The sequence below is a fragment of the Taeniopygia guttata genome, chromosome 1, assembly GCF_048771995.1.
Source record: "Taeniopygia guttata chromosome 1, bTaeGut7.mat, whole genome shotgun sequence".
NCBI lineage: Eukaryota > Metazoa > Chordata > Aves > Passeriformes > Estrildidae > Taeniopygia > Taeniopygia guttata.
Window position 1 is genome coordinate 91702556 of NC_133024.1, and position 26220 is coordinate 91728775.

Here is a 26220-nt window from a genome sequence, read left to right on the forward strand (position 1 = left end):
GCTCTCATGACAGCTACATGAATTGTATGCATGTGCACTTAGGAAGAAGTGCAGTGTCTGCTGCATAGGGATAAATCTCCCTTGGGCTTCCAAGAGACTGGGTTTATACAGAGGTGGAAAGGGGTTGATTTTGTGGAGAGAAGAGGTTCAGACTTAAAGTTGTCACTGTCAAACAGCCATTCTATTGGCTTAGTCTTTCTTGTGTTCCAGCTTGAAACTGCTATTGGAATTCAGCTCAAATAGGGGTTTAAACTAAAGCAATATAGAGTAGGAAATCTACACTGTTTAATCAGAAAACATCATCAGTTCAAGCATCCCATCTAAACAGAAATTTTCATTTTATAACAAATTAATCATGAGATGAAGTAATTATGATTATTTTTACCTTTTTGAAACACTTGGGCTATGAATTAGGTAATTTGTGAATAGTCACAGAGATTTTTGATATCTATTGTAGACTCATCAATTCACAGGATTTTTTGTGATTTGAAAGACATTATATTTTCTGCAGGAGAAATGACTGTGTTCCCTGGAATGAGATTTTTAACATGAACAGAGTTAAGTAACCAGGGAGAGTTTAATTAAATTTTTACCTTACAGTTGTGCTTTACAGGCTACAATGTGAACTCGATTGACACCTAAGCAATTAGCCTAAGCTGGTGGCTGCTCAACAACTGAAACTCAGTAAGCAGAGCCTGAGGTGATACTGTGGGAAAGAGAACTACATTTTGTCTTGAGAAATGCACTTCTGTAAGAGAGTGTAGCTTCCAAGAACTGACTCTGCCTTTGTATTTTTTTGGAGATGTCTGTAGTCTCCAGAAATGGTGCATTTCCAAATATGGCAGTCATCTCCCTCCTAGGCTGCTCATCTGGCTGTTTGCATCGTTCCTGTGCAAGTTCCAAGCAGCAGTGCTCCAATGCCAGGAAAGTAGCTGGACGTGGAAAAACTGGGCAAAACGCAACAAGTCTGCAGCTGCAATCTGACAGATGTCTTACAGGCTGTGTTGCAGAGCAGAGTTTGTTCCGTCTGCTGCAGGGAATTTTAGCAGCTTTCTCAGCTCTGTCACTGACAGGGCTTAAGGCTTGTAAGGCTCAATATGTTGGTCGTGGAATCTAGAGGTCCAGACTGGGATGCCCATTCATTAGCAGGACGTTTTTTGATCTATATGTTAACATGAGAGAAAATAAATAGATGTCCTTTAGGCAAACACTCAGGCTGCATGTAGCACCTCTGTGTGTGTCGTGTCAAAGGGATGTAATCTTTTTATAGTTTAATACTGATTTGCTAGGATGATTCACTAAGCTTATCAGTTGCAGACAGTCTGGGAGAATGAAATGGAATGGAAATGCTTGTCAAGAAATGAAACAATTTGCTTCACTAAAATAAGCTTCTGCTTCTGGGCAGATTTATATTTTGTGGGAGGAGTAAGATAAGATTAATGTTCTCTAATGTTACATGAGAGGCTGGCCTGTGGTGCAAGGAAGCTATGGCTATTTCAAAATTGTGAATGTACCATGCAAAATAGCGGAGGTACCTGGTGCAGTGCACCTGGCCAAAGTCTTTGGATTAGCCTCGAACTGGCTCCTAGACAAGGGATAAAGAGACTGCCTTTTCATCTACCACTCCCCCCACAGATTATGCTTCCTGCCCAGCACTTTTCCTTCTCTGTTTTGACACTTGGAGGGCAGCAGTGATTGTTCCAAGCTCCATGCGGTTTCTGGGGAAGGCATTGGCTCTATGAGGATGTCTGGGAGATATGACAAAGTTATTTCTCTCTGTTTGTCTCAATGTCTCTATTCATATATAGTGGGAAATCATTAAGTGGATTATTCATGTTATGAGACTGATTTAAAACCAAAGTTTAGAAATGAACAATAATTTGCATAGTTTCAGTTTAACTGCCTTGTGATGATTCCTGTACTTGCTATAATCATCCTTCCCTCTTCCAGCATCTCATTGCTTAAGTCCCCCTTTGACCTCCTTAAAGTGACCTTTGATCCACAAGCTTCTTCTAGTCTGGCCTTCCCATCTTCCCAGAGAAACAGAAGGAAATACTTCATACTTCTTCTTAGTATAGGCAGAGTGTTATCACGTTGCTCAGATTATAAATGCATTTTAGTAGTTGAGATAATGCTATCCAGCAGTGGCTGTCATCACTGGCCAGCCTCCCACCCACCCACAGAGGCTGCAGTCAGTGATAGCAGGAGATGATGTTACTGTAAAATAAAGGCAGTGTTTTGTAGAGCAGGTGCCTGTTCTGGCAGGGCAGGCTGCAGCCCTTGCCCCAAACAGGACCTTGTACAGTTGTGCTCCCTGGTGCTCAGTACCTTCTTACCTTCCTTGCCTTTGGTTATTCTAATCTGAGGCATTAATAAAACAGGAAAAATTGAATATAATGGACTCATTTTTGTGGGGACAAAAAGAGGCTTGAAAGCACAAGCCCATTCTTCTGGCTATGCTAAATTTGAGAACAAAACCATACTTAAATAACAACATAGGTTTTTTTCTAAAGCAGTGCATGTTAAATAATAGGTTGAAGGAAATATGCAGGGATTAACTTGAAAACAGATGTTTATAATGATTCAGTAACTTATGTTAAGTACATTCCCAGATGCAATTAAAACAGACTTCTTCTGAATTTAGGGGATGTGTTGATAAAACTGATAACATTCTACATGATCCTGAAGGAGGAAGTATGAGCTGCAAGCAGGCATCCTCCAGCTGAGATCTCATCAGGTCTGAAAAACTAAGAGAGGTCACACCAGGTCAATTCTTGTAATGGGAGACCCAATGTTTTTCCAGGCATAACCATGTCCTGCAAGGAGTAAAGCCGATTATTCAGTGGGTGGCACATTTCCCTTCTGATCCTTCCTGGGGTTGCACTGCAGCATGTCTTGGTGTTGTCTTCAGATCCACTTCACTTTCTGCATTATATGACAAAAACTCCTTCTAATCATGTTAATTCTCACCTTTGTGTGAATTTATAATATAACATGGCATAATAATGTAAGATAAAAAATTGTACCTATTTTTGCTTTATGTCAGTATGGAGAAAATAAATTCAGTGGATGTACATATACAAAAAAAAGGTGTCAGCAAAAGCAATAAATTTTTCAGGAGATAGCACTGTAGTTTTATTGGAGAGCCTTTTTTTTTTAGTATTAAAGCCCCATTTCTCTTTGATGCTTTACTTTAAAATATAATGTATTTGTCAAGTAAAAATGTTATTTAATTTTCTGGGGTAATATTTATTGGTCTCATTGGGAGCTTTCTAAATTCAAAACTGATTAGGTGCATTTTCTTTTAATTTCCCAGCAGTACTGAGATCCCAGTAGACTGTGGAGCGTGCAGGTGTAGAGGGACAGGTGCCCAGCATCTGTGCTGAAAGCTGTCTCAGGGGAGGTGCTGTCCCTGACTGCTCCTGAATAGTGGCCTGAAGGGGCTGCTGAAGGATCTCCTGTGCATTGGTGGAATATTCACTGATACAGATGTTTTGCTTCTTTTCCTCATAGTTTGTTTCTGAGGGGCATGACAACAGTAAAAGCAATTGACTGCTGAGTTGCTTACCCGTTTCTTCATGACTATGAGGAGGAAAAGTAGAGAGTAGCCCTGATGCACTTAAGAGCATCTTTGGTAACCCAAAGATTTTACCTGTGCACCAGTTAAACTGACTTGTCTCGTGTTACTGTATTGTCTTAAGCAAACTTTCCCTGCACTGACCAGCCTTGCAGTCAGTGGGGTGCTGCTGACATCCCTGGCTCATTATACTATGTTTTGCCTGTCTCCCAGTTCAGACATTTAATTCTCAATTTCTTCTATTTTCAGGGATGTTCCGGTTGTGGAAAATGTGATTGCAGTGGAGTAAAAGGGCAAAAGGTAAGTCAGCTCTGTCCATTTCATTTTCTTGCCTATTTCAACAACAGGGTATAAAATCTACTGGGAATCAGGTGAGCCACTGGGTTCAGCAAAGGCTTGCACAGCCAGGGAGCATTGCCAGCAGTGCCATCAGCAGGGTTTCTGAGCAGCAGCCGTCTCTGCAGAGGGCAGGAAGGCCAGGGCTGGGGGCAGGTGAATGTCCTCACTGTGGAGGGAAGCCCCAGCCCAATGTGGCTTCTCTCCTTTCCCATCGAGTGGGACGCTGAGCCATCACTGTCACCTTTCCCTCACCTCATCTCCAGCCTTTCAGTGAGTAGCAGGCTTGACATCCTGACTATCTCTAGAAGTGAGGCGAGCAGTTCAGCTCAGAAATGCTTCTCTCAGCATGCCATGCAGATTGCTCTCCAGGATGGCTGTGATGCATCATAATCAATGCACCCTTACCGGGGTTAGCCCTGGGAGGCAAAGACTTGCAGTAGGAAGAGAGAGGTTAATGATCAGCTTAGATACAGAAAACTGTTGCAGGTCAAGAAAAAAAAAAAAAAAATTAAAACTTTTGACAGAACCTTGCAAATGAGTTTTAGAGTTCCCATTCAGTTATCTAAACTTCTGTATGAAACAAAAAAATGCACTTTAAGATCCTCTTTTAAAGCAGTAACAGTGAAGAAAAATTACAGTGCACTTAAGCATTCCATTAATCCCCCCTGTTAATTACCTGCTTTTGTAAATATTATAGACATTCAACCACTCTCCTTATCTCTTCTGATTTTGCTTGTAGAGATTTTAATCTATGATGTGTTCTCTTGTACATGCAAATGTGCTGTACATCTGCCATAAGTGAATGTAAGCCAGTTTTATCATCCTGTGGTTGCTTTGAGTATGTGTTTCAAGGTAAGTTGTTTAGGTCACCCAAAGGAATATTTAGAAGAGATGTGGGGAGGGTGGGTGTTTGCTTTTTATGTTTTGGGATTGTTTTGTTCTTTGAAATAAATACACAGCTGGTGTTCTGTGTTGTCTGAAAGGCAATAGCTGCATATTTACGGATGATGGGTTTAAGAATGCCTGTTGGTGGCTTTTCTTTGGTGTTTTCCAGAACTAGGAATATAAATTACTTAATTGGAGGCCCAAGCAAGATAATTTTCTTTGTAACAGAGCATAGATGAATTTGTGGCACAGATAAAAAGTGTCAAGGTCCACAGCATCATTCAGATGGAGTCTCCTTTTTTAATGACCGATTTACGTCTGTTTAGTAAAAGTCAACTATATATTGAAAACAAATACAGCAAAGATTTGGGAAAGGTTCAAAACTCAGCATTTATTTATTCCTTGATAGCTTGATCTTATTGTTCAGTAACAAGTACAAATGAGTCACGTCAGAATGAAAGAGACATGTTATAACCCTTCAGTTGAAAGACATCAGTTTTCAGTTCATAGAGTATGCCAGCATCTTGTAACAAGATAATTTTTAAAAATGATAGCTTGGGGAAAGAAATAGTATTAAGCCTTATGCTTCATTTATTTCCAGCTGTGTTCCTGTCTGTTTGCTAGTGCTCTTGCTGGCATTTTTCATTTGCATAGTCCAGAGTCTCAAAACGTTATTGTTAAAAGAAATAGACATGATGAGAGATGCTAGAGATAGATGCTTGTCTGATATGCCAGAATCCAAAACTACCTCACATTAATGTAGGCTGTTTAAAAATGTTGATGAGAGAAAAATATCAGTCCATAGTAACAGAAGACATATTAAGTACCAGTGTGTCAGTGTACTCCACTCTTCCTCATGGGTTCCATCACAAATTTCTCTGACTTTAAGCCGGTGTATAATTAAGTATTCACATAATTTTATACTTCGTAGGAAATGCAGTAATTGATATTAGATACATCTGGACAGGTGATTGTCTAGTTATACCTAGAAAACGATAGTCAAGAAAGGCATTTGAAGGTATTTTGGAATGCATTTAACATGCTTGAATCTGGTTCAGGTTAATGCTTGCTTATTATGTTAACTTTGTTTCAAGCATACTTAAGATTTTGAACAGAAAATTGCGTTTTATTTTTAAAAAATCTGCCCCCTGCCCTACAGCTCTGTGTAGTTTTCATCCTGAATCATTATGTTTGATGTCTGTCTAGAACAAGGATAGCCTGCCACTTGGTCCCAGGCCTGGAGACAGAACCTGGTGAGGGAAAATAAGGGGAGCATCCTTCCTGCTTGCCTCTAATATTTCTGTAAATGGCGTTTCCAACTAATGCATTTGGATTTGAAACATGTCCCTGCTAAACGTGGCTCTCATTAACACACAAGTCAGTAATGGTACCTGTTACTTCAAAAATCTGTGTGAATATTTCTTAATCAGAGGACAGATTAGAAAGACTGATTTTAGGCAAGATCCAGGCTAGGAGAAGGCTGCCATGCTCAGCTCCTGTGGTACCCCAGGAGACGACATAAAAAAACATCTGCTCTCCACTTCTCATGTGGGAGGACATAGCCACTCTACCCTCCATCATCCACAGCCAACATTCTGCATACACTGGAAACCCTTTTGATCTGGCTTCCATGTCATGCAGAAGTGCACAAATGCTGAAGGGCCTTTTCCAATCCTCCCACACTCTTCAGCAATCCACCCACACCACTTCACTGCCATGGGAGCTCCGGGAGCTGCGGAAGTGGGTGCTGGGTTTGCTCTTTAATGCCTTAATGATTAACATCTGGAGAGATATTTCCTACCGTAGTGTGGGAAGAAGTTCCAGACCCAGAAGTTGCAGACTGGGGTTCAATTAAAATTCATTTGGCTAAATATTCATGATCTCATCAGAAAAAGTGCTGAAAATGGTATTTGACTTAAAAGCTGTGAAATGCCCAGGAAATAGTACCCAAGAGCATTTTAGACATGGAAGAGTAAATCACATTGCCATATTTTTCTCTCTCCTTTGAGAATAATTTCATCAATATGATGTCCCTATTTAGAGTACATTTAGAATATTCTATCAGACTGTTTCCATGAAAATTGCATTTCTATGCCAAACTCCTTTAACATGACTCATATGTTATCAAGGGCATATAATTGACAAACTCTTAAGGGTTTTCATCCCTTTCAGAAAATTCAGAAAGTGAGTGTAATTGCAACAGATGGTCCTTATCCTATAAAGCCTTTATTATTACACTGAACATCAAGCTGTTTTTTTAAGCTATATAATGTCAAATATCACATATTTGCCAAACAAAAGGTACAGAAATTTTATAAAAACATAATATTGCTAAAATAATAAATAATACCTTACTGTTTTCCATTAGACAGATCAGCCTAAAACATTTTCATTTATTACCTCATACTTTTTATTTGGTTTTCTGCATAATAACTTGACTGTTCTCTTAAACCTCACTGAAGTGTGAGATCTGTTTAAACTGATTAGAGTTTTGAATGCTTGCATGCATTTTATTGAGCTACTCAGAAGAAGACTGAAGTTATGTTTTCTCTTTTATGCCTACCTAGATTTTGAGAACAATTTCAAGCAGCTGTTGAGATAAGAAGTGCTAGCCATTAGTGCGTGCAGAAAAAACATGTTAAGCATTTAATTACCATTCAGAACAAAGAGTGCACAGAGATGAGTAAAATTCTCTATGCATTGACTTTTTCTAAAAATATTCCTTCTGTCATTCATGACCATTTGCACTAGTTTACTCTGTATCAGAAGCATGTGTAAATTGAGGCAACACTGGAACCTTTCTGTAATACAGAATGATTAATCTTCTTAGACTTATCAAGTTAGAATGCACTGAAGTATAAATCCTCATTCTTTAGTATAAGTATTTTATGATAATTTCACTGTCTCAACATTACCCACTGAAAGCTGAAGTCAACAAGAATAACAAACATGCTTTTGTCATTGAGCATGAAGTATTGCAATTTAAAAAAAACAACCTCTTTGCTAAGTAGAAGATAAGAATAGAATTAACTCTTAATGTAACTCCTGGTTTGACATTTTTGTTGTTTGAAAGCAGGAAAACTTGTGCAAATAATTTTATTTTGGTATATATTTTTTCCCTTATTCTGAGACTGTATCCATATTATTATACCTGCATAAATTTGAATTATCTGTTTGCCTTGATGGGTGCATCACCCCCGTGTGGATTAACCATGCTGCAGAAATACATGGACTGGCTTTGCTTAAGGTATTTTGGATCTGGAAGCCAGGTAGTTCTGACTTAGACTGAGTCAGTGGGACATCTTTGGAGTTCACCATCAACAGGAGCAGAGACCAGCGTTTTCTCTCCTGCACACTTCTACAGCCTTAAAGCCTTAAAAGATGGTTTTAGTGTCTGCAGGGGATTGTGCTTCTGCCTTTGCTCTGCGTAATGAAGAGTTGACTGTGTCCCTGCATTTTTTTTAAGGTGTACAGACTGGGAGGACCTTTGAGTGTTTTCTGTAATTTTACATATCCAAAGATAGAACAAAAATATTTCCAATATTGATGATTTAACATAATATAATCCCCCTTTGTTGGAGAGAACCCCGGAAGTCTGTGGGAATATCACTATTAAGTAGTTTGAGTTTCCTTGAAAATATATCAGAGAAAACAAGTCAGTTCCTTTAGTGGAGCAAATCAGTAATCATTAGACCTATCTTTTCATAGTCAACTTTTGTTAGACTTTTTAGAATGAAGAATGTTAATTTTTTTAATCACTTTTCATTGACACTGCTTGGTTTTAGTAAGCACTGCTCAAGGTTCCTATTTAAATCCCCCAAGAACGAGAAGACACAGTCTTAAGCTGCACCAAGGGAAATATAGGTTGGATATTAGGATAAAGTTTTTTTTATGGAAAGGGTGATAAAATACTGGAATGGTCTGCCCAGGAAGGTGCTAGAGTCACCATCCCTGGATGTGTTTTCAAAAAGACTGGATATGGCACTCGGTGCCATGGTTTAGTTGAGGTGTACAGGGAATGGGTTGGACTCAATGATCCTGAAGGTCTCTTCCAACCTTGTGATTCTGTGAAGTGGCTGCTGTAGGAACGTTGAGTCCAGCACCAGTTTATGCCTGAATTGGAAAGACCTTGAATCCCCAGGGGACATTAAGGAAACTGAAACCAAATAACGTACTCTGGAGATGGCCATAAAATTGGAAAGAGGGATGACAGGCAATGTGGGAGGCAAAATGTGTCTGCAGTCTGGAAAGGGCTAATAGATAACACGAAATCATCTAATTATGCCTGAAAGGGCAGACTCAGAAGACAGTAATAAAATAAGCAGAGATACTGATCAGCTGCAGATCTGATGTTCTAGAGAGAAACTTGCAATTCATAAATATTTTTGAAAGTCAGGATATCCTCACAATGCTTTTTTGTCAATTCTGCTTCGACAGTAGTATATTTTTAATGATTTATCCTTTACACCGAGAGAAATAATCTTTTACATTCAAATCAGAGAAAAAGAACATTATGTTTCATGAAGAGAGCTGCTATTCTTAAAAAGAACAAAATATCAAACAGCTTTGAATAATATTGACTGTGATATGCTAAATGTTGAAGCTTTCTACTCTTTCCCAGCTGTCAGACCAAACTGCTAAATGGCACCTGAAACTATCAGCTTTTCTTATTTTTTAAGTAGTTACAGGAACCATTTGTCCCAATTGTCCCTGGCAACATTTTCTATTTTAAGATATATTTTTGCACTCCATACAGTGGGCATCTTTGATTAATACAAACCGTGGATTATGCTGATCAATTTATCTCTATGGAAAGAGGGCTATAAAAGCACTAATATTATGTGCTGAGACATGTTCATATTTAGTTTTCAGAGCTGTCTTCTGAAAGTATTCACAAAGTAATATTTCATTTGGCACAATATGACCTCTTAAGCAGCTGTTGCTAGATGCACTATGATTTTAAGGGTGTTGGTGCAATGAGCTCAGGCTCTATTCTTCATGGAATAAAACACGCTCGCAGGGCTTAATTTTAAATTTGCACAACAACTGTTAGTGTATGCCTTCACTATGGTTTCTTGAAGGATTGCAGGGCCTTAGCTTGATCTGAAGTTTGTGAGGTACAGCAGTAGCTGCATTTGGTAATTAATCCTTCAAGTTTTTAAAAATCATTCGGCTCTTCAATTTATATGGTATTTGCTCAGATCTCAGACCAAGACAGACATTAAAATAGACAGTTCCGTGATTTGTCAGTTCCCATACAAGAATTTAATTGTTGATGCACTTAATAATCAGCTTTGCTGTACATTTTCTCTATAACAATATCCACAAGAAGTGACCTGAGTGTATATAATTATCACTAGGGAACCAGAATATGTGGTAGTCTTTTAAATCACTTTCTGGTCTTTCTAGCCAACAGCAAAAAGTAGTTTGGGAAAGTGTTGTTTTTTAAAGTTTTTTTTTAATTCTCATACCTCATGGTAGTTAGTTGTTTGCTTCCTTTCTCTGGGCTACTTATTTCAGATTTTAGACTTATGCTGTCAGAGAAAGGTCATAACTAATATTAGTCAATGAAAACATCTGGCCATATGATGTCGGCCTTCAGAAAAGCAGATCTGGATTTTATCAAAGTTTGGATTTCATTAAAGAAGGGTAAAAAGCCAAATTTTATACAAAGTTCTCAAAACCACTTTCAATACGAGCAATAGCAAAGCTTGTAACAGTATGTGCCTGGAAGGAGACAGAACACTAAGAAGCAGCATGAAAGTGGGATTTTCAAAGAGGAAACCTGAAGTAGCTGCTAAGGAATGATAGTGGAGTACTTTATCACACAGGGAAGTTTCTAACCTGCTGGAGAACATCCTTAGTTTAGCCACAAAAGAAGCTTAATATCACAGTAGGAGCAAAAAACAGTTGGGAAACCCTATTTAAGAGATGTTGAAGAGGATTTACATTTATTTTCAAGTAACTATAACACCTGAGAAAGGGCTACAGAATAGTTAATTGAACCGTAGGTAACATAGCAAAGAGAGTTCAACTAAAAGATTAAAATAATGACTAGCTTTCAGTAATAGATAAAGTGTTCTCTTATATAATCTTTAACAGCAAAAGAAATGCAAAAAACAAGGTAAAGCCAAGGGAAAAGAAACTTTGACTCCTGTCTGGAAAATCATATTTTTATCTCTTAGAATATTTAAGAGTGATTAGAATGGCAAAACGTACTCATAAATTTTGTAGCTCTTAAAGTAAGCATGTGACTGCTTCCACTGAAGTTCATCTGGAACATTTTTAAATGTATTGATATGCCAACAAAAATAATTCTCACCAAGGCTTGTGTCAAAGTTCAGTGTGCACAGTGTACTGAGCTGAGTGAGTGAGCACAGTCACCAGCATCAAATGGGGTGTTCTCTCACTTTCCTCACTAACTGTATACAGATGCAACCAAAGCATTTCATGTCTAGTTAGCAGAATACTTAAAGCCGTGAGGGGGTTTGCTAACCCTTAATTTTGTCAGGTTTGCTGGAATGCGAAGCAAAGACTGAAAGACGATGCAGAACTGCAAAAGAAATGGTTTTAAGTGATGGTGGTGGAGGGGAGGGACTCTGGTACAGAGGAGCAGTCTAAAATGCCTTCTGGCTCCAATGTCAGTAGCTAGGTGAAATAAAAGGAGGGATACCAAAGGCTTGTATAGCCAGCAGTGAACAGAGAAGCCAGTGCTGCCTCCATCTGTATTGCAGCACCTTTAATGGGATTGTGAGTTAAGAATGCGATCGCAACACCTCAACGCAAACTTCGTTTGTGTCTGAAAGTGTGGAAATAGAGGCTGGAAATCCAGCAAGGACACATTCAGCCCCGTGACATTCCTATAAAAGGATCTCTGTAGGAAGCTCTAGTATTAATGAAGTGAAATCAGCGTCAGGGAAGGAGAACTGAGTGACACTGTTTCCCTCATCAAAAAAGAGGGCAGATAATGTTTGTGCAGCTCTGCAGAGGATAAGCTGTAGATTGCCGAGCTGCCTTTGCCCGCTGTCTGTCGCTGGGCTCCGTTCCGGACGAGCAGGAGAGGGGAGCGAGGGCAGGGCTGTCCCCGGGGCTGGCGGTGTCCCAGGGGCTGGCAGTGTCCCAGCAGCCTGGCTGTGTCACTTCCCTGCGGGCTCCTCTGGGTGGCAGTCAGACATTACGGATGTCCTTTATTCTGACCCGCCTCTTTACGTGTCCTTTTCCTTTTTTTTTTGGTCAGAAAAACCTTAAAGCCACCTGCTGAGCGATACACCAACTTCAGGCTGACACTTACTGACAAAGACACTGACATCCTCTACAGTGTCACAATAAGAAAGATACTTGTTTTCATTATTAATAATAATTATTGCATCTTTGTTAAGTTTATTGACTTAGGCTGAACAACCCTGGAGGTATTACAAACATATATATTGTCGTGTCTGTTTTTACAGTGGATCTGGTTGAGTCAAGAGTCAATAAAGTGAAGAAGCACTGATTGACACAATGTTGTCTGCCTTCTGATATTTACATGATGAAAAGTCAGAAGCCAGAATATTTCCTCTATTTTGTGGAAGGATATTTTACTCCTGTGGAACTTTCAAAATGTTTAAAGCTTTACAAATGCCATTTCCAACCTGACCCAAAAAAGCAGCTAGACTAGCACTGTCTCAAATAGTACTGTCTGTCACATGCCCTCAAGATATGAGTACCTCATTATGAGAACTTTATTGCAGTCCGTACTGTCTAGGATCAGCTGCCCATGTTTTTACTATTTATGGAAGAGATTATTTTCTGTAAATATGTCCATGACGAACCTTTGGCAAGAGAATAAAACTTGCATGTAACGTCACATTTCATTCCCGGTCTAGGATCTGAACAAAAATAAATTAAAAACCCAGAGAAGTTTAAGACCCCCCTACTGTTTTATCTTTAAATGTGAGACTTTAAACAATGCCAAATGCAAACAAATGCTAAATAATTTTCATTAATGAAATAGGAAGGGTGTGGAGCATTTTTACCCCTTATATTCTTGGACCTTCAACACTGGAAGTGATTTAATACAATGTGTAATAAAACAAAGGAAGAGTTACTCAGACCTAATGTGTTCAACAGATTATTAAAAGGGGTGGGAAATGTAGCACCCTTTTGATTCAACCTGTATGCAGGTGATAGAATTTCCTTTTTCTTTTTACAGTACAAACACATTTGTCCTTCAAACATCCTCTTCCCTTATGGTTCTTTGAGGTTCTGGTCTTCCCCTGAGTGACTCTAGCTGATGAGAAGAGGCTCCTTGACTGATGTGCAATAAAAGGTTTAAAAAAGAAAACAAAATTGGAGAACCTCATATGTACCTTTGTAAAAAGGTTTGTGTGACTTCCTTCTGAAACACCATAAGCTGTGTTATTGTGTTTAGCTTTTTTTAATTTTTATTTTTTTTTTTTAAATCAAGAAAATTTTAAACATAAAGACAATGAATCACATATTTTGGTGTTAAACTGCCAAACTCTGTGCAGGCAGACTTCCACAGCTGAAGATAAAGTTTTGTTGCTGTCAGTTGTCTTCTCTCTCATTTTCTATTTCTGCACTTTGTGTACCATTCTCTCAATCATGCTAAGAATAAATATATACCTCCTCAGCATCCCAGCTACTTCTGGACCTGTAGCATTTATCTATGCTGGAATGCAATATCACAAAAAGCATACATGAACCAAAGACATGCAAATATAAGGAATATTGAGAGCTTAAGGTAAGAGTGTACATGGCTCAAGAAGTCCTAAAATGTGGACTTTGGGCAGCTGCATTGAAAAAATCTGACTCCTACATTTGGAAAATGAGGAATAACTATCGGTCAAGGAAGGAGAGGAATTGCATGAAGAAGACTTCTAAATTATGTAGGGAGAGGCTCTTACTTATAGTTGGTTTAACTGAAATGTTATGATGTTGATAGGGAGCCAGTTGCTTGGCACCAATTAAATTCTATCCATGATTGGCTTTTGAATGGTAATTTTACTTCACTCATTTTACTTCTTATTCAGCTTCTGAATTTCTTTGAGACACACTGTATATCCACGTACTTGAGCAACAGCTAAGCACATAGATACTGATATGTAGGGGAAAGGATAATCAAAGATTGTTATTTCTATTTTTATACCCCTGGGAAACACTTAGCAGCTTCCTGAGGAATGTTCTGTGCAGCCATGAGGTGCCACAGAAATATGCTTTTGCTCTAAGCATTCTTTAGTATTTAGGAGGCAGAGGCTCAGAGTCAGTCCCTGAACTTTAAACTTGAAAAACCCTCTAATTAAATGTTTATATCAATGGAGTCACTATTGGAGGTTTGGGCTCATCTTTTATCAAGCTGTTGAGGTTCCTCAGTGCTGTAAATTCATGATCCTTTAGAAAGGATACCTTCATAGTGGGAAAAGTAATCCTCTCAAGGAGTTAAAGAACAGAGTGAGATTTGGTGATCAGGGTGTCTGCCCCATGGTATATAAACCTGTATAGGCTCCTGTAAATTAAGGATACAGCACTGGCTTTTGCACCATAAATAGGTGCTTCCCAGGGCCCTCTGCTCCAAATGCAGCCTGAGAGCTCATTTGGCTGTGGAACTGAGGGAGTGCCACAGGTGAAAGTCACTGGGGAGGGAGCAAAGGGAGGAGGAGATGCAGAATGAACACCATGGCAAAGGTAGAACAGCTCTGGTGGTGCTTGAAGTTGTTCAGGGTCTCGGCCAGCCTAACTGTGGAGCTGTGCAGTTGATGTGAAACTCCTTCTGCTAGTCATGCCAAATATGCTGCTCTCATGTTTCCATGGGACTGAGTTCTTTCAGATGCTTCCTGGCAATGCAAGAATCCAGATTTTGCTGACTTTCCCCCCTCTCTGTGCCTTAGCCCCTCTTCAATTCCACATACTGTCAGGAACTCAGCCCCAAAACATCTGGGTGAGCCAAGATCTTTACAGAGCTCCTACACAGATTCTTTGCATGTCTGCAGAGTTATGTTTGTGTAATTAATTGCTTGTTACTTGTGTGGCTCCAGAGTTGTATAGCTATGGTGCAGATAGATTCTGCTGAAGAATGTGCAGTGGGAATTTTGTAATGTTAAACATGCTCGGTGCATTTGAGGACACATGTCCTGTAAGCATATAGCAGTAATTCTGCTTGACTGATATCCACTTCACACTTTCAATAGAATACTGAAAATGCTAAGTGCAGCTGAGGACAAACAGATGACATTTATTGTACATGTTTATTTTATTCCTGAAGTATATTCAGGGCCAGTGCTCCCTCTGGTGGTTAAAATTACCATTTTAATAAAGAATTGGCTGTTCTCTGTGTCTTTTCTAAGTAACACCGAGCAACACTGCGCCAATTACAGTTCTCTAACACATGTTTAAAAGAGTGTGGAGAGGAACAGTGTGACTTGAGAGTGTTATTGGGGTCGCACAGTGCCATTTCCCGCTGTGGGCTGCAATTATGAGTCCAACACCTTGGAGCCAATTCACTGAGTGCTCGCAGTTACAGCAGCTGAAGGAACAAATACAGAGCCTGCATTCACCTCTCACGTGGCTGGGGATAGGCTGGGTAGAAACCATGAGTACATTGTAAGGCTGTTGTCCATTGCTGTGGATCACACTGGAGCATTAAGGTGTGATGACTGTTTTGAATAGCAGGTTTTCCTGTTAATAGTCAGGCTCTTTTTTTACTCTGTTTGGAAACTGCATTGTCAATTTTCACTTTGAAACTGTGGCATTTCTTTGCCAAAGATGCCCTTGGTTGAATTTCAGTTCAATGAATGTTAACTTTTGGGAACAGGACAGCACGTGCGATTGTGGGAAGAGTTCTGAGTTTATAACACATTGGAGTCAGCAGCGACGGTCTGAAGACGGCCCTCTGGCAAGGCCAAGGATTTATTGGCTCCCAGCTCAGTTTCCCTTGCAGTGAAGGCACAGCTGAGGAGCTGTGGTGGAGGAGCTCCAGCAAACCCCACTGTGCTGGTGTGAGAAACTGCTCTTGCTGCCATTCCACCTTGTGTCCTTGTGTCCTGCTGTGTCCTCCTCACAAGGGCTTTGGCAGCTGCCTGGCCACCTGGTGAGCCCCTCAGCTCACAGAGACCAGACCAAGCTCACTCACTAAAGAAAAGGGAGTAAATTTAGTGAGCTGAACTGGCTGAGGGAATCACACCAGGTGGTGTAAAGAAGGGTGAGGTGGCACCATCCCTTTAAAAGGAGAAGAGCCACCTTTGCTGGGTAGATCAGTTTAGTTGCCGTGTGACATCTTTCCTTTAGACTGAGTTGTATGCCTTTACAGCTGAGGGACAGACACGTGTCTGCCCTGCTGTTTCAGCTGCTGGGGGATCTCTGGCAGAGGCAAATGTTAAGAAATGAAGCATCTTTCAAATGGCTACACATTGTTATTCACATGTGCCTGAGTCTCTGGAGAGCCTGAGAACATCATATTTGTGCAGACACAGACACCCTGTGAGCCCACACTTTGGGAAGAAGTTGATTTATATCCATTTTACCAGTCTTTCAAGCCTAAACCCTCCCAGTCCAGCAGTCCCTAGGCAAAGTAATAGGGGAAATAATTTATAATAGGGTGGTGATTATTTCCTCCCCCTCAGCCATTGATATATTACAGCTGAATCTTCTGAAATTACTTACTTTCTGTGACTCTCTTGCTTAGCAATCTGCAGTTGTTCCGTGTGCCAAACAGCATTTCATGGCTAATTTGGAAGGGTAGGTGTCAGAAAAAAACCCATCAGCTCATGCAGTTAAGCTCTTAACAGGTTCATGTCTGTTTAGAAGTCCATTCAATTTTAATTTGAACTACCTAGTGCAAAGGCATTTCACAAATGCTGAGCTAACACAGACATTTTGCTTATTAAATGAGTGCAGTGGTAACTAAGCACTTGCTGTCTTTTTACGTAGCACCTCCACATTTTCAGCAGTTGAATGGCAGAATATTCATTTTTGTGAGCTGAGTAATGTGTTCTCCTTTGTGCTTTCTGACAGCTTGCATTGAATCAGCAGAGGTACAGATGACATGGTTACATCTGTTTTAATTTTTGAGTCTCATGAGTTGATTTGTAAGAAGCAGGAGCTCTTTCAATATTGCTTGCCAAGATTTTGCAGCTGTGAATATTGGAACCTGAACAATACATAACCCTTGCAGTCGGAGTCTCATGCTCTTCATGCATCATAGCCAGAAATCTCAGTGCTGAGTAAAAAATAAGTGGGGTAGCAGTGATGACCTGGTGCTTGCCAATTTATGCACTGTATGTGCTCAATGAGTTGCAGCATAAATGTAGCACAAGCACTTACTCTTGGGCTGTTTGGCTGGAATATTGAATGAAGAAAGGAACAGGCAGACAAGCAGGAGAAGGATGCAACAGATCAAGTGTTTCCTTGTAAGGTCAAGGGATCTTCAGGACATGCTTATGTCTGTTCTGCACAGCATAATAAGTGATAGCTTCATCTGATCTTGAAGTTCCAAGTAAGCCGCTTTAGGTAGGAAAGCAGCAGTGTAACTGTTGTTACCTCAGTGATCTGTGGGGTCTGATCTACTGAGTGACATTAGGATACCCTTCAGTCATAGTCATATGACTTTACAGTTTAAGGAATGTAGAGTTTCTGTATTCTCTTGTTCAGTGTAGATACTCTGATAGAATTTTTCTGTAATTTACTGTAGTATCACTGATGCAAAAAAAAAAAAAAAAAAAAAAAAAAGATGGAAGTTTGTACTAACTCAAACAAGACTATTGAAATAAAGGCTTTATTCGTTAGTCCTTACAAATGCTGGCACCATTAGCTTTCAAATGCTGTTGTACAAAGAGGAAGACTGATACCTGAACTGAAGAAAGGGGCTGGAACTCAGGGGACATTTTTAGGTCTCTTACTGGGTCTTGGTTGCCCTAACTTCTCTGAGGGCCCATGGGTGGCATGGAGGAGTTAAATCCCATAAATTACATAGCCTAAAACTGCAGAAATTTGGACATCTTACACACAATCCTTAGCTTGGACTGTTTAGCCTGAGCTTTGCAGTAAAATCAAATGGGAAGGCAGAGTAGAGGGAGAGGTTTGCAGTGTGTAAGTCCATGATTCCCTGTTAGAATAAGCAGCCAAGGTGGCAGGTTGCATGCAGAGAGGGATCTGGCAGCTCTCACATGTGCAGTCTCTTTTATGTTTCCTTACTTCCCTCTTGCAAAAAGATGAGCTCAGTTCCAGTAAGAGAAATCGTGAGTCTGCAGGCTTTGGGGTGGTACAGACCTCCACGTGCTCAGGAGTTACATTTTCCAGGCCTTGGAACATACAGTACCTCGACTGGGTGTCCAGAAGTTCTGGACAAATAACCAGTTGTTTTGCTTCTTGGCCTAACAGTTTAAGTCAGGAAAATAAAAATGTTTCCAGGGAAACCTGAATGTATCAAAGTGACTTGTTATGCTCCTCCAGCTGTTCTACCCCTCAGGCAGGGCAGCCTGGAAGGTTGAAGATAGCCTTAAGGGAATTGACTATAGTTGCTTTAGAAGTTGCAAGTTTTTATGTATTTTAAAATACATAAAAAGCCTTTAGGTAACCTCCTTGGCCAGCTGAAGCAGTCATTCCCTTAGTAAGTGATTTACAGGCAAGTTAAGGCACTTCTACAGTTCCAGCATGGTCTAAGGGAGCCTTAGACCAAGTGAAAATATCTGATCTGTAAACCTCGGTTTTAACTTTCCTTAAGAATGGAGGAAAGATTATATTTCTGTGTTGCAGGATGCAGTGGCTCAAAGTGTAGTGAAATCCTCAGGGGCAGAACTTCTGAGTGCAGAAGGTGTCAGCAATGTTATACATTAGTGATGTGAGTCACCTATGTTACACATGAGGCATAATTCTCTGTGGCTGTCCAAATAATCTTGTTTTCCTCTCATTTGCACATGTTGTACATTCCTTCAGCAGTGGAAGACCCTCCTGTATGTACTTGAGTGTCTTCTCCCTTCTTAGCCCATCTCACAGCAGGTCATGAGAGGAAGTGCCCAGGGTTCAGTGTGGAATTCTGGTCTGAATGATGTAACAACTGATTTTGTAGAAGTACGCTTGTGACAGCAGTGCAAAGTAGCCAGTCAAAGTATGGGTTAATGTTAAAATTCTTTAACTTTACAGATGTATTTCGGATTGTTAATTATTTCAACATTCATTCAGAGACCTCCATCATGATGCGTTTTTCCTCAAATATTTTTCAAAACAATTTTAGTTACTTTAGAGTTTGGACTTTGTACCTCTACAGCTGACCTAGAAACATATTTCTCCAGCTGTTCTGATGTTTGCTTTGTTTTGCTTTGTTTTCTGGTCTAGCACACTGCTTCAGATTTGGCTCAAACTAAATAAAGAATTCTCAAACCATGATAAAAAATATGCGAAATTAAATAGGTCATGCCATTTCAACACTTCAAGAAAAAAAAAAAGAGTGTTTGCCTCAGAAAGTACTCTTTTACTGAAAAATTTTATTTTTGTGGGAAGATGGAGAGGAGAAGCAGCAAGATAACTTTTTTTCTGTCGGGAATTTTAAATAAATGAATGTTATTTTGATTTTACTTTCTTGTGCTTTTATAATCTCAGTTAGCATTTTCTCTCTCCCTCCTTGGCCCTGCTCTTTATACCCATCAATAATGTCCCCTTCCCCTTGTCTCTTCATTTTTACAAAATCCTGGATAAGGAACTAAAAAACAACATCAACCCAGTAACTCCACAAATCTTCCAATCCCTCTCATCTTCTGACACTATAGCACCATGTCTCTTGGTTATCACTCAGTTTCCTCTGTCTGCATGTCATAACTTTTTCTTTGCAAGATGCCTGTTATACTTCCTGGACAAATGAGCTCTCCAAGACTCAGATGTTCTCATGTGTGCTCAGTCCTCAGCTGACCTCTAAGTAGCCAGCATATTTCTGGGAATCTTTGTCCTCAGCAAACAGGAGAAAAGTTTATTCTTAATTGCCATCCTGAAATCAAATACTAAGTTGGTTGTTAATTACAAGTTGCAATGTCATCTCTCACTGTTTTGCTGAAAATCGTTAAGTCTCTGCACTATCCTTTTATATATTTTGAACATTGTTAATTTTATTTTCTTTTTTGCAATCCTTTGAAAATTGGTGTGCTTTGAGTTTCTTAACAGCTTTTAGCTGTTTTCCAAAGTTGTAAAACTTCTTATTTTCACAGTTTCACATTAACCTTTTATTCATCCAATATTCCCAGAGTTTTTGACAGTATGAAGTGTTCCTGCTTTTTTCACATCAGACCTTGAAAGGACAACTCTGTTACTTCCTGCATGGAACCAGTGGCTTTTGATTTGCTATTTCCAGAAATAGACATGCATAAGATTTTCCCCCTCTCCCTATATGTAGATTTTGCATCCTTTATTCAGAAAGTGCTCCTCTTGGTTTTACTGGGAATCCAAATATATTTGAATGTATAATAGGTGCAATATTGATCTAGAGTGTGGATAGGTTTTCTGTCTCTATATTTATCTGATTTAAATAAAGTTGGAGTTGTAGGGAGAGGGACAGCGCAGGTGTCCCATACAGCATTAAAATAGAATCAAAAGGATGCCACACACACAAATTCAATTTTGTGTTCAGGTTCTTAGGAAGACCCTGTATTTTGAAGCACCCTGTCTCTGAACCACTCTGAAATTCAAGTATAAGTGACAAACCTGGTCTCCAAAACCTGCTGTTATGAATGGTGTTTAAGAAGAATGGTATTTACCATTCATACACTAGTTGACCAAACAGTGATAATTATGGTTTTTAGAAATTTAGTTGCTGATTTGAGCTGTTAGATTTTCTACTGGGACTTAGCAGCCCTTCTGGAGGAATGCAGGTAGGTTTTATTAAAGGGAAATTGACTTTCCTGTTATCTGGAGAATAAGTCTGCTATGAAGAGTGCTATCCAGAATAAAAGGTTTAACTAATATTTAAAGAGTAAAGTGTTATGCCACACTCAGCCCCTACCAATCTGTTTTCGAACCATAAATATTTATTTATTTATAATAATCCTTCTTTCAAGTGTCACCATGAACTCTTTGCTGTCACATGTAGCTTCTTTCCACTTAACAGGTTCCTCAAGCACATAAATGGGATATGGGAGTTACTTGAAGAAGGAGCTTCAGTTTCATAGTTGCTAATTAGTTTTTTTTCTTCCACAGGGAGAAAGAGGCTTGCCGGGACTACAGGGTGTGATTGGGTTTCCTGGAATGCAAGGGCCTGAAGGTCCCCCTGGGCCGCCAGGGCTTAAGGTAAAAACTTCAGCTTGAGTATTCAAAACAATCAGATTTCCCTAAATGGTTGTCCCAAGAAAAGATAATGCTTTCTCTTCTACTTTTCAGGGTGATACTGGAGAACCAGGACTGCCAGGAACAAAGGGAACAAGAGTGAGTTCTGTCTTACTTTTTTGCAATTCTGGTGTCTTTGGGTTTGGCTGCCTTCAAGTGCAAGAGGAAGTCTCTGACTTGATGAATGACATCCCCTTGAGCTGCACAATAATTTAAAAATTCTCACTTTTACCTTTGAAGTTCTTGCTGCATTGGACAGCTAGTATCTTTATTAATTTGCATTGTTACCTGATACTTAACCACTGTGTCAACAGCACTGGTTTTAGTATGCCTCTGGTATCTTCCTGACATACCAAAAGGCTTTTTTCCAGCTTCAGAATGAACCAACCTTATTTCCTCTTGCAAAATTCTCCTTTATATTTGCCATCTACCCTTGAAGCACTCCAGCAGAGAAGCTGACACAGTCATGAGCACAAAAAGATACAGAGCAAATTAAAGCCAGGGACAAAGATTACTTAACTTTGCTAAAAGAGGCTCTGAATATCTGTGATCTTCCTTTGTCATCTCTGTTAAATGGTGCACTTATATAGCACTTCTTTTAGTATATTGTATTGGCCAGGGCCATACCTGTTGGTGTTTTTTGAGGTGCCAAGCTCTTTCTGAGAATTTTCACATTTCCTAATGTCATGATGAAAGAGAATTCAAATGACATGCCAGTAATGATACATACATTTTCAGTTATACCCTCTTGCTCACAGATTCTCAAATGTCTCAGTTTTGTTCTCCATTTGTCTGCAGTTGCTGCAGCAAATAGAATTTACTGCATTAACTGCAGTTTATGAGGTGTTACACAGAGGATATTCTGCTAGATCAAGAAATCTGTATTTCAGTCCATGATGTTCATGTTGACCTGGGTTATACTGAGTGTTAATATAAATTGGCACCCCCTGGGAAATGTATTTGTTTGTTGCAGAGTAAGTAAAAAGTATTTTAGCAATTACAAAGTTTTGAAAAAGCAAATACACTCTCTGAGCTCAGGATTCCCATACGTCTTTTCTGCTTCATAATATGCATTTTAGGAAATGATGCATGGATAAGTAAGATGATAGGATGAAAATAAGGCCAACTTAAATGCCTGATTTATTACACTAAAAATCTGCTAAATGAGAAGGAGTTATCTCAGCCTGGTTGGATTTTTGGTAATAAGAATGAATTGATATACTAATGAATATTAAAGAGAGAAGCATCTTTATGGTGTGTTAACATTATCTTCTGCTATGAAGAGATGCCTACAGTAAATTTCATTTTGGGAACAGTGTTTCTGAGAGGGGAGCACCTGTGAATTCCCTTTTACCTCTGCATGAGGCTCTGATCTAGTTCCTACTGCTTAAAAAGTTAAAGAAACATAAAAGTTTGCTTTCAGTTATTAATTACTAAGGGTGACATATTTAAGAAGTTTTGAAGATTAGAGCTATTTTGTCAAGGAAGTTTAAATGCTACTGATTTTTGCTGTCAGCATTGGAGATGCAAATTGGGCTGCAGCTTGTCCTTGCTGTTTTGTGGATTTGTCATTTCAGGTTCTGTTTTTCTCAATTTCAGGGCCCCCCAGGAGTATCAGGCTTCCCAGGAAACCCAGGCCTTCCTGTACGTATGAAGTATATGGTTTTTACAATGAACATCAAACTTTCAGTTATGACATCTGATCTGGATTATCCCTAATATTGCTAATTTCTTTACTTTCTCTTCATGTAGGGCATTCCTGGACAAGATGGCCCTCCTGGTCCACCTGGCATTCCAGGATGTAATGGCACAAAGGTGACATTTACATATGTTTATAACTGCATCTTTGTGTTGAAATAAAAAAAAACCTCAAGCATATATTCCCTAAACAAAATCAATTTGTCTGTTCCCCTTAGGGTGAAAGAGGTCCAGTAGGTCCCCCAGGTTTACCAGGACTGACTGGAAGTATAGTAAGTAGATTATTTCCTGCTTCATTCACTTTTTTTAAGGCTGACTCTTGAAATTCAAATATAACTATAGCAAATGATATTGAGTTTAAGATGTAATATATACAACATTGTGGAGCAATAACAACAAATATATCTGTTTTTTTTCACAGGGACCTCCAGGACCTCCTGGAATGAAGGTACATTTTACTCTTAGTGTATTTATATTCTGCTTCTACCAATAAGAATTTTTGTGATCTCTACACCCCTTAAGACTAGCAGCAGTCTTTACTTAAGGACTGGAAAGTTGTGTTGCCTTGTTTTGCTTTGTACTCTGTTTTGCAACCCACTAAATAAAGACAGTGGGGTGACCTCCCCACTTAATAACAATTGAACATATGTGTTGTTCCATGCAGGTCTTAAAAGGGTAAATATTGTATGGATTACAACAGAAAATAAGTAGTACATATCATTAATAATGTATAAACACTGTTGTGGCCACACAGTTGTGTATAAAGATTTAGATAGGTTTCATGATTAACATTTGGTTTTTTATAGGCATTTGATTTATCTAAAAATTTTCACATGGATAATGTTTGTAGAAGAAGGTTCTATACCCCACAACGTGAGAAGCATCCAACGCATACTAGATATTTTTCATAAAGACAAAAGTCAGATTAGCTAACTAGGTTTCTGAGTGCATTTTGTGAACTGGAGTATGAAGCATTGAATGACATCCAAGAGCCTTTTGTCTTTAAAATGAATAGATATTATCTGGAACTGTAAGCTAAATATAAGTCTAAAAGTAATCTCAAATTTGTAACGACATGACATCCCAAGTTATTAAAATGTCCATTTCTCTTACTCTCACACGGAAAGAACTGAGAAACACTGAAGTACTTAGATGCTTCTTGCCTAGGCATGCATGCATAGGTACAGAACTGAAATAAAGTCACAATATTGTAACTACTTACAAAAACACAGGAAAAAATGGGATTTTTACTCTCAAAAGAAGGGACATAAAAAAATGGGTGGCAATCAGAATAGTTTTCTAAAGAAAGACTGTGTTCTTTTCCTGAATAAAAAGAACACCACAGATGGTCTTTATGTCAAAATTGAGTGTAAGCATGAAGATCTCAGCGAGGGAAAGAGATTGTGAGGTTACCAGTTCTCTCAGCAGCCAGGTCAGATGCTCCAGTTGTGTTGTGACACTGTAGTAGTGATAGATTTCATGGAAAAATGGTTCTGACTACCCATTACAATACAGGAAATGAGGTATGAAGATAGTTTTGGTACTGGAATCTCTTCAGGCTGCTTTAGAGTACATTTGGCAATTAAGGTCTTTACTTTTAATATCTCTATGTTTCAGCTGAATTAAAAGAAATAAGGTGACTTTTTAAAAGTCAGCTTTCGAAATGATTCCTAAGTATGCATAGCTACTACTTTCCTCTCCTGGTGGGTTTGAATGTATTTGAATTCATGCTCAAGATTTACTCTTTTTCCATTCTTATTATAGGGAGACCCAGGTGAAGTGGTTGGTCTTTTGCCTCCTGGTGTGCTAAAAGGTGAAAAAGGGTTTCCTGGCCAACCTGGACTGCCTGTAAGTAAAAACAATGTTTGAATAGCAGTGAATTTCAACTAAAATTATATCAGTATCATGAAATTACCATTTAAGTATCATTTTCTTAGGATATCATTTGAATTTTTTATAGGGTCCACCTGGAGCTTCAGGGTTTCAGGGACCAATGGGACCAATGGGCCCTCCAGGAGAGCCAGTAAGTTTCCTTTCATGGTGATTTGCACTTTATTACAGGAATGTTCTGGAAGGTGTGTGTAGGAGACCTTGGTTGGGATTTGGGAAAAATAATGTGTGGTTCCAGGCTTCATGTTCAGCCTTCTGAACCCTACCATGGCAGAAATTATTGGGCAACACAGGCTTTCAGTAGCAGCTGCTCCTACAGTCCTCTTTTCCTGAACTCTTGGAGGGTATTTTTGTAGGGGAGACACTGTAACTCTCCTTAGTCCTCTTTTCCTCTCTTCTCCAATTTAATTTATAGAAAATAAACTCCATACCAAGCATCCAGATCAAAATCCAAACTTTTGCTGAGCTTATTCTCATGGGTAGGAGCACTGACTGTTACCATGGAAGCACATTATCATCTGTCTGTTATTATAACAATTAATGAGATAGCTCAGATTCTCTTTGTTACTATTTTTTTATTCTAAGTTCTGAATTCTGCACAGTAAGAGCCAAATGAAATTACTGGGTTTAATGAAAAAGTCTGCCTTTTTGCTGTTTTCATAGACAAAGCATTATTCCACCTCATGTACTCTATCCATGCGGATGCTAAAATCTATTGTCTTGTAGGGTCCCCCAGGGCCACCAGGACTTCCAGGAGAAAAGGTAAGACTCTTTAATACAAATATTAAGTCCATTTGTTTATTTATTTTGCATACCAGATCCTCAAAACTGTGGAAACTAATGGTTCTAAAGGTGTGGGGTTTTTTTATACTTTGGGATCTATTTCTGTGTCTTAATGAACATCAAAAAGAGAGATTTTTACTGCTTTTTTTTTCAAATTCGTCTAGCTGTGTTAATCAAATCAGTAGTAATTACAGCATTCTCTGGTTATTTGAATTAATTTTAAATTGTCAACATTTCACTAAGTGTTGGGTAAAAAAGCATATTGACAGTAAAATTATCTGATGAATTTTAATCTGTTTTTGCACAAATTTCTGTGACACAGAGCTCAAAAACATCAGGGAAGTTAGGACATGATTATTTATTTGTTTCACACATGCATTTAAACGACCTATTCTGTCTTTTATATTCTCCCTTAGCATTTGACGAGTACATAATATCTTCATATGTTTATGCATGTATGCACTGCAGGAAAAAATTGACTAATTGTATGTAATTTACATTTTCAGGGCTACATGGGCTTGGGCTTTCAGGGTCCCAAAGGTGAAAAGGTAGGTCTCTTGTAAACTTCTAGACAGCAACTGTCAGAAATATTCTTGATACTTAGTATTAAATAAAGAAAACTCTTGAAATCAATCAATGAAGAAAATCAATGCTGTAATTTTTGAAAAACTTGAGTAAATCTCTAACTTACACCTAAATGAGCAGCTACAGACTTTTTTAAAGGTGATGTTATACCTGACATTAAT

At 38.9% G+C, this 26220-nt stretch overlaps 1 protein-coding gene across 3 annotated transcripts in view; it reads left to right on the forward strand.

The window, feature by feature from the left end:
• The window catches only part of COL4A1 (collagen type IV alpha 1 chain), a 119540-nt gene that overhangs the window by 44832 nt on the left and 48488 nt on the right, over positions 1 to 26220 (forward strand). For all 3 annotated transcript variants that reach the window (XR_012057492.1, XM_072933668.1, XM_030280344.4), the window contains exons 2-12: positions 3827 to 3877; positions 20978 to 21067; positions 21158 to 21202; positions 22703 to 22747; positions 22856 to 22918; positions 23020 to 23073; positions 23223 to 23249; positions 24566 to 24649; positions 24762 to 24824; positions 25418 to 25453; positions 25981 to 26022. Coding sequence is in view for 2 of the 3 variants with exons in the window: in XM_072933668.1 (XP_072789769.1) it covers positions 3827 to 3877; positions 20978 to 21067; positions 21158 to 21202; positions 22703 to 22747; positions 22856 to 22918; positions 23020 to 23073; positions 23223 to 23249; positions 24566 to 24649; positions 24762 to 24824; positions 25418 to 25453; positions 25981 to 26022 (600 nt within the window). In the remaining variant the exon portion in view is untranslated. The remainder of the gene's footprint in view (positions 1 to 3826; positions 3878 to 20977; positions 21068 to 21157; positions 21203 to 22702; positions 22748 to 22855; positions 22919 to 23019; positions 23074 to 23222; positions 23250 to 24565; positions 24650 to 24761; positions 24825 to 25417; positions 25454 to 25980; positions 26023 to 26220) is intronic.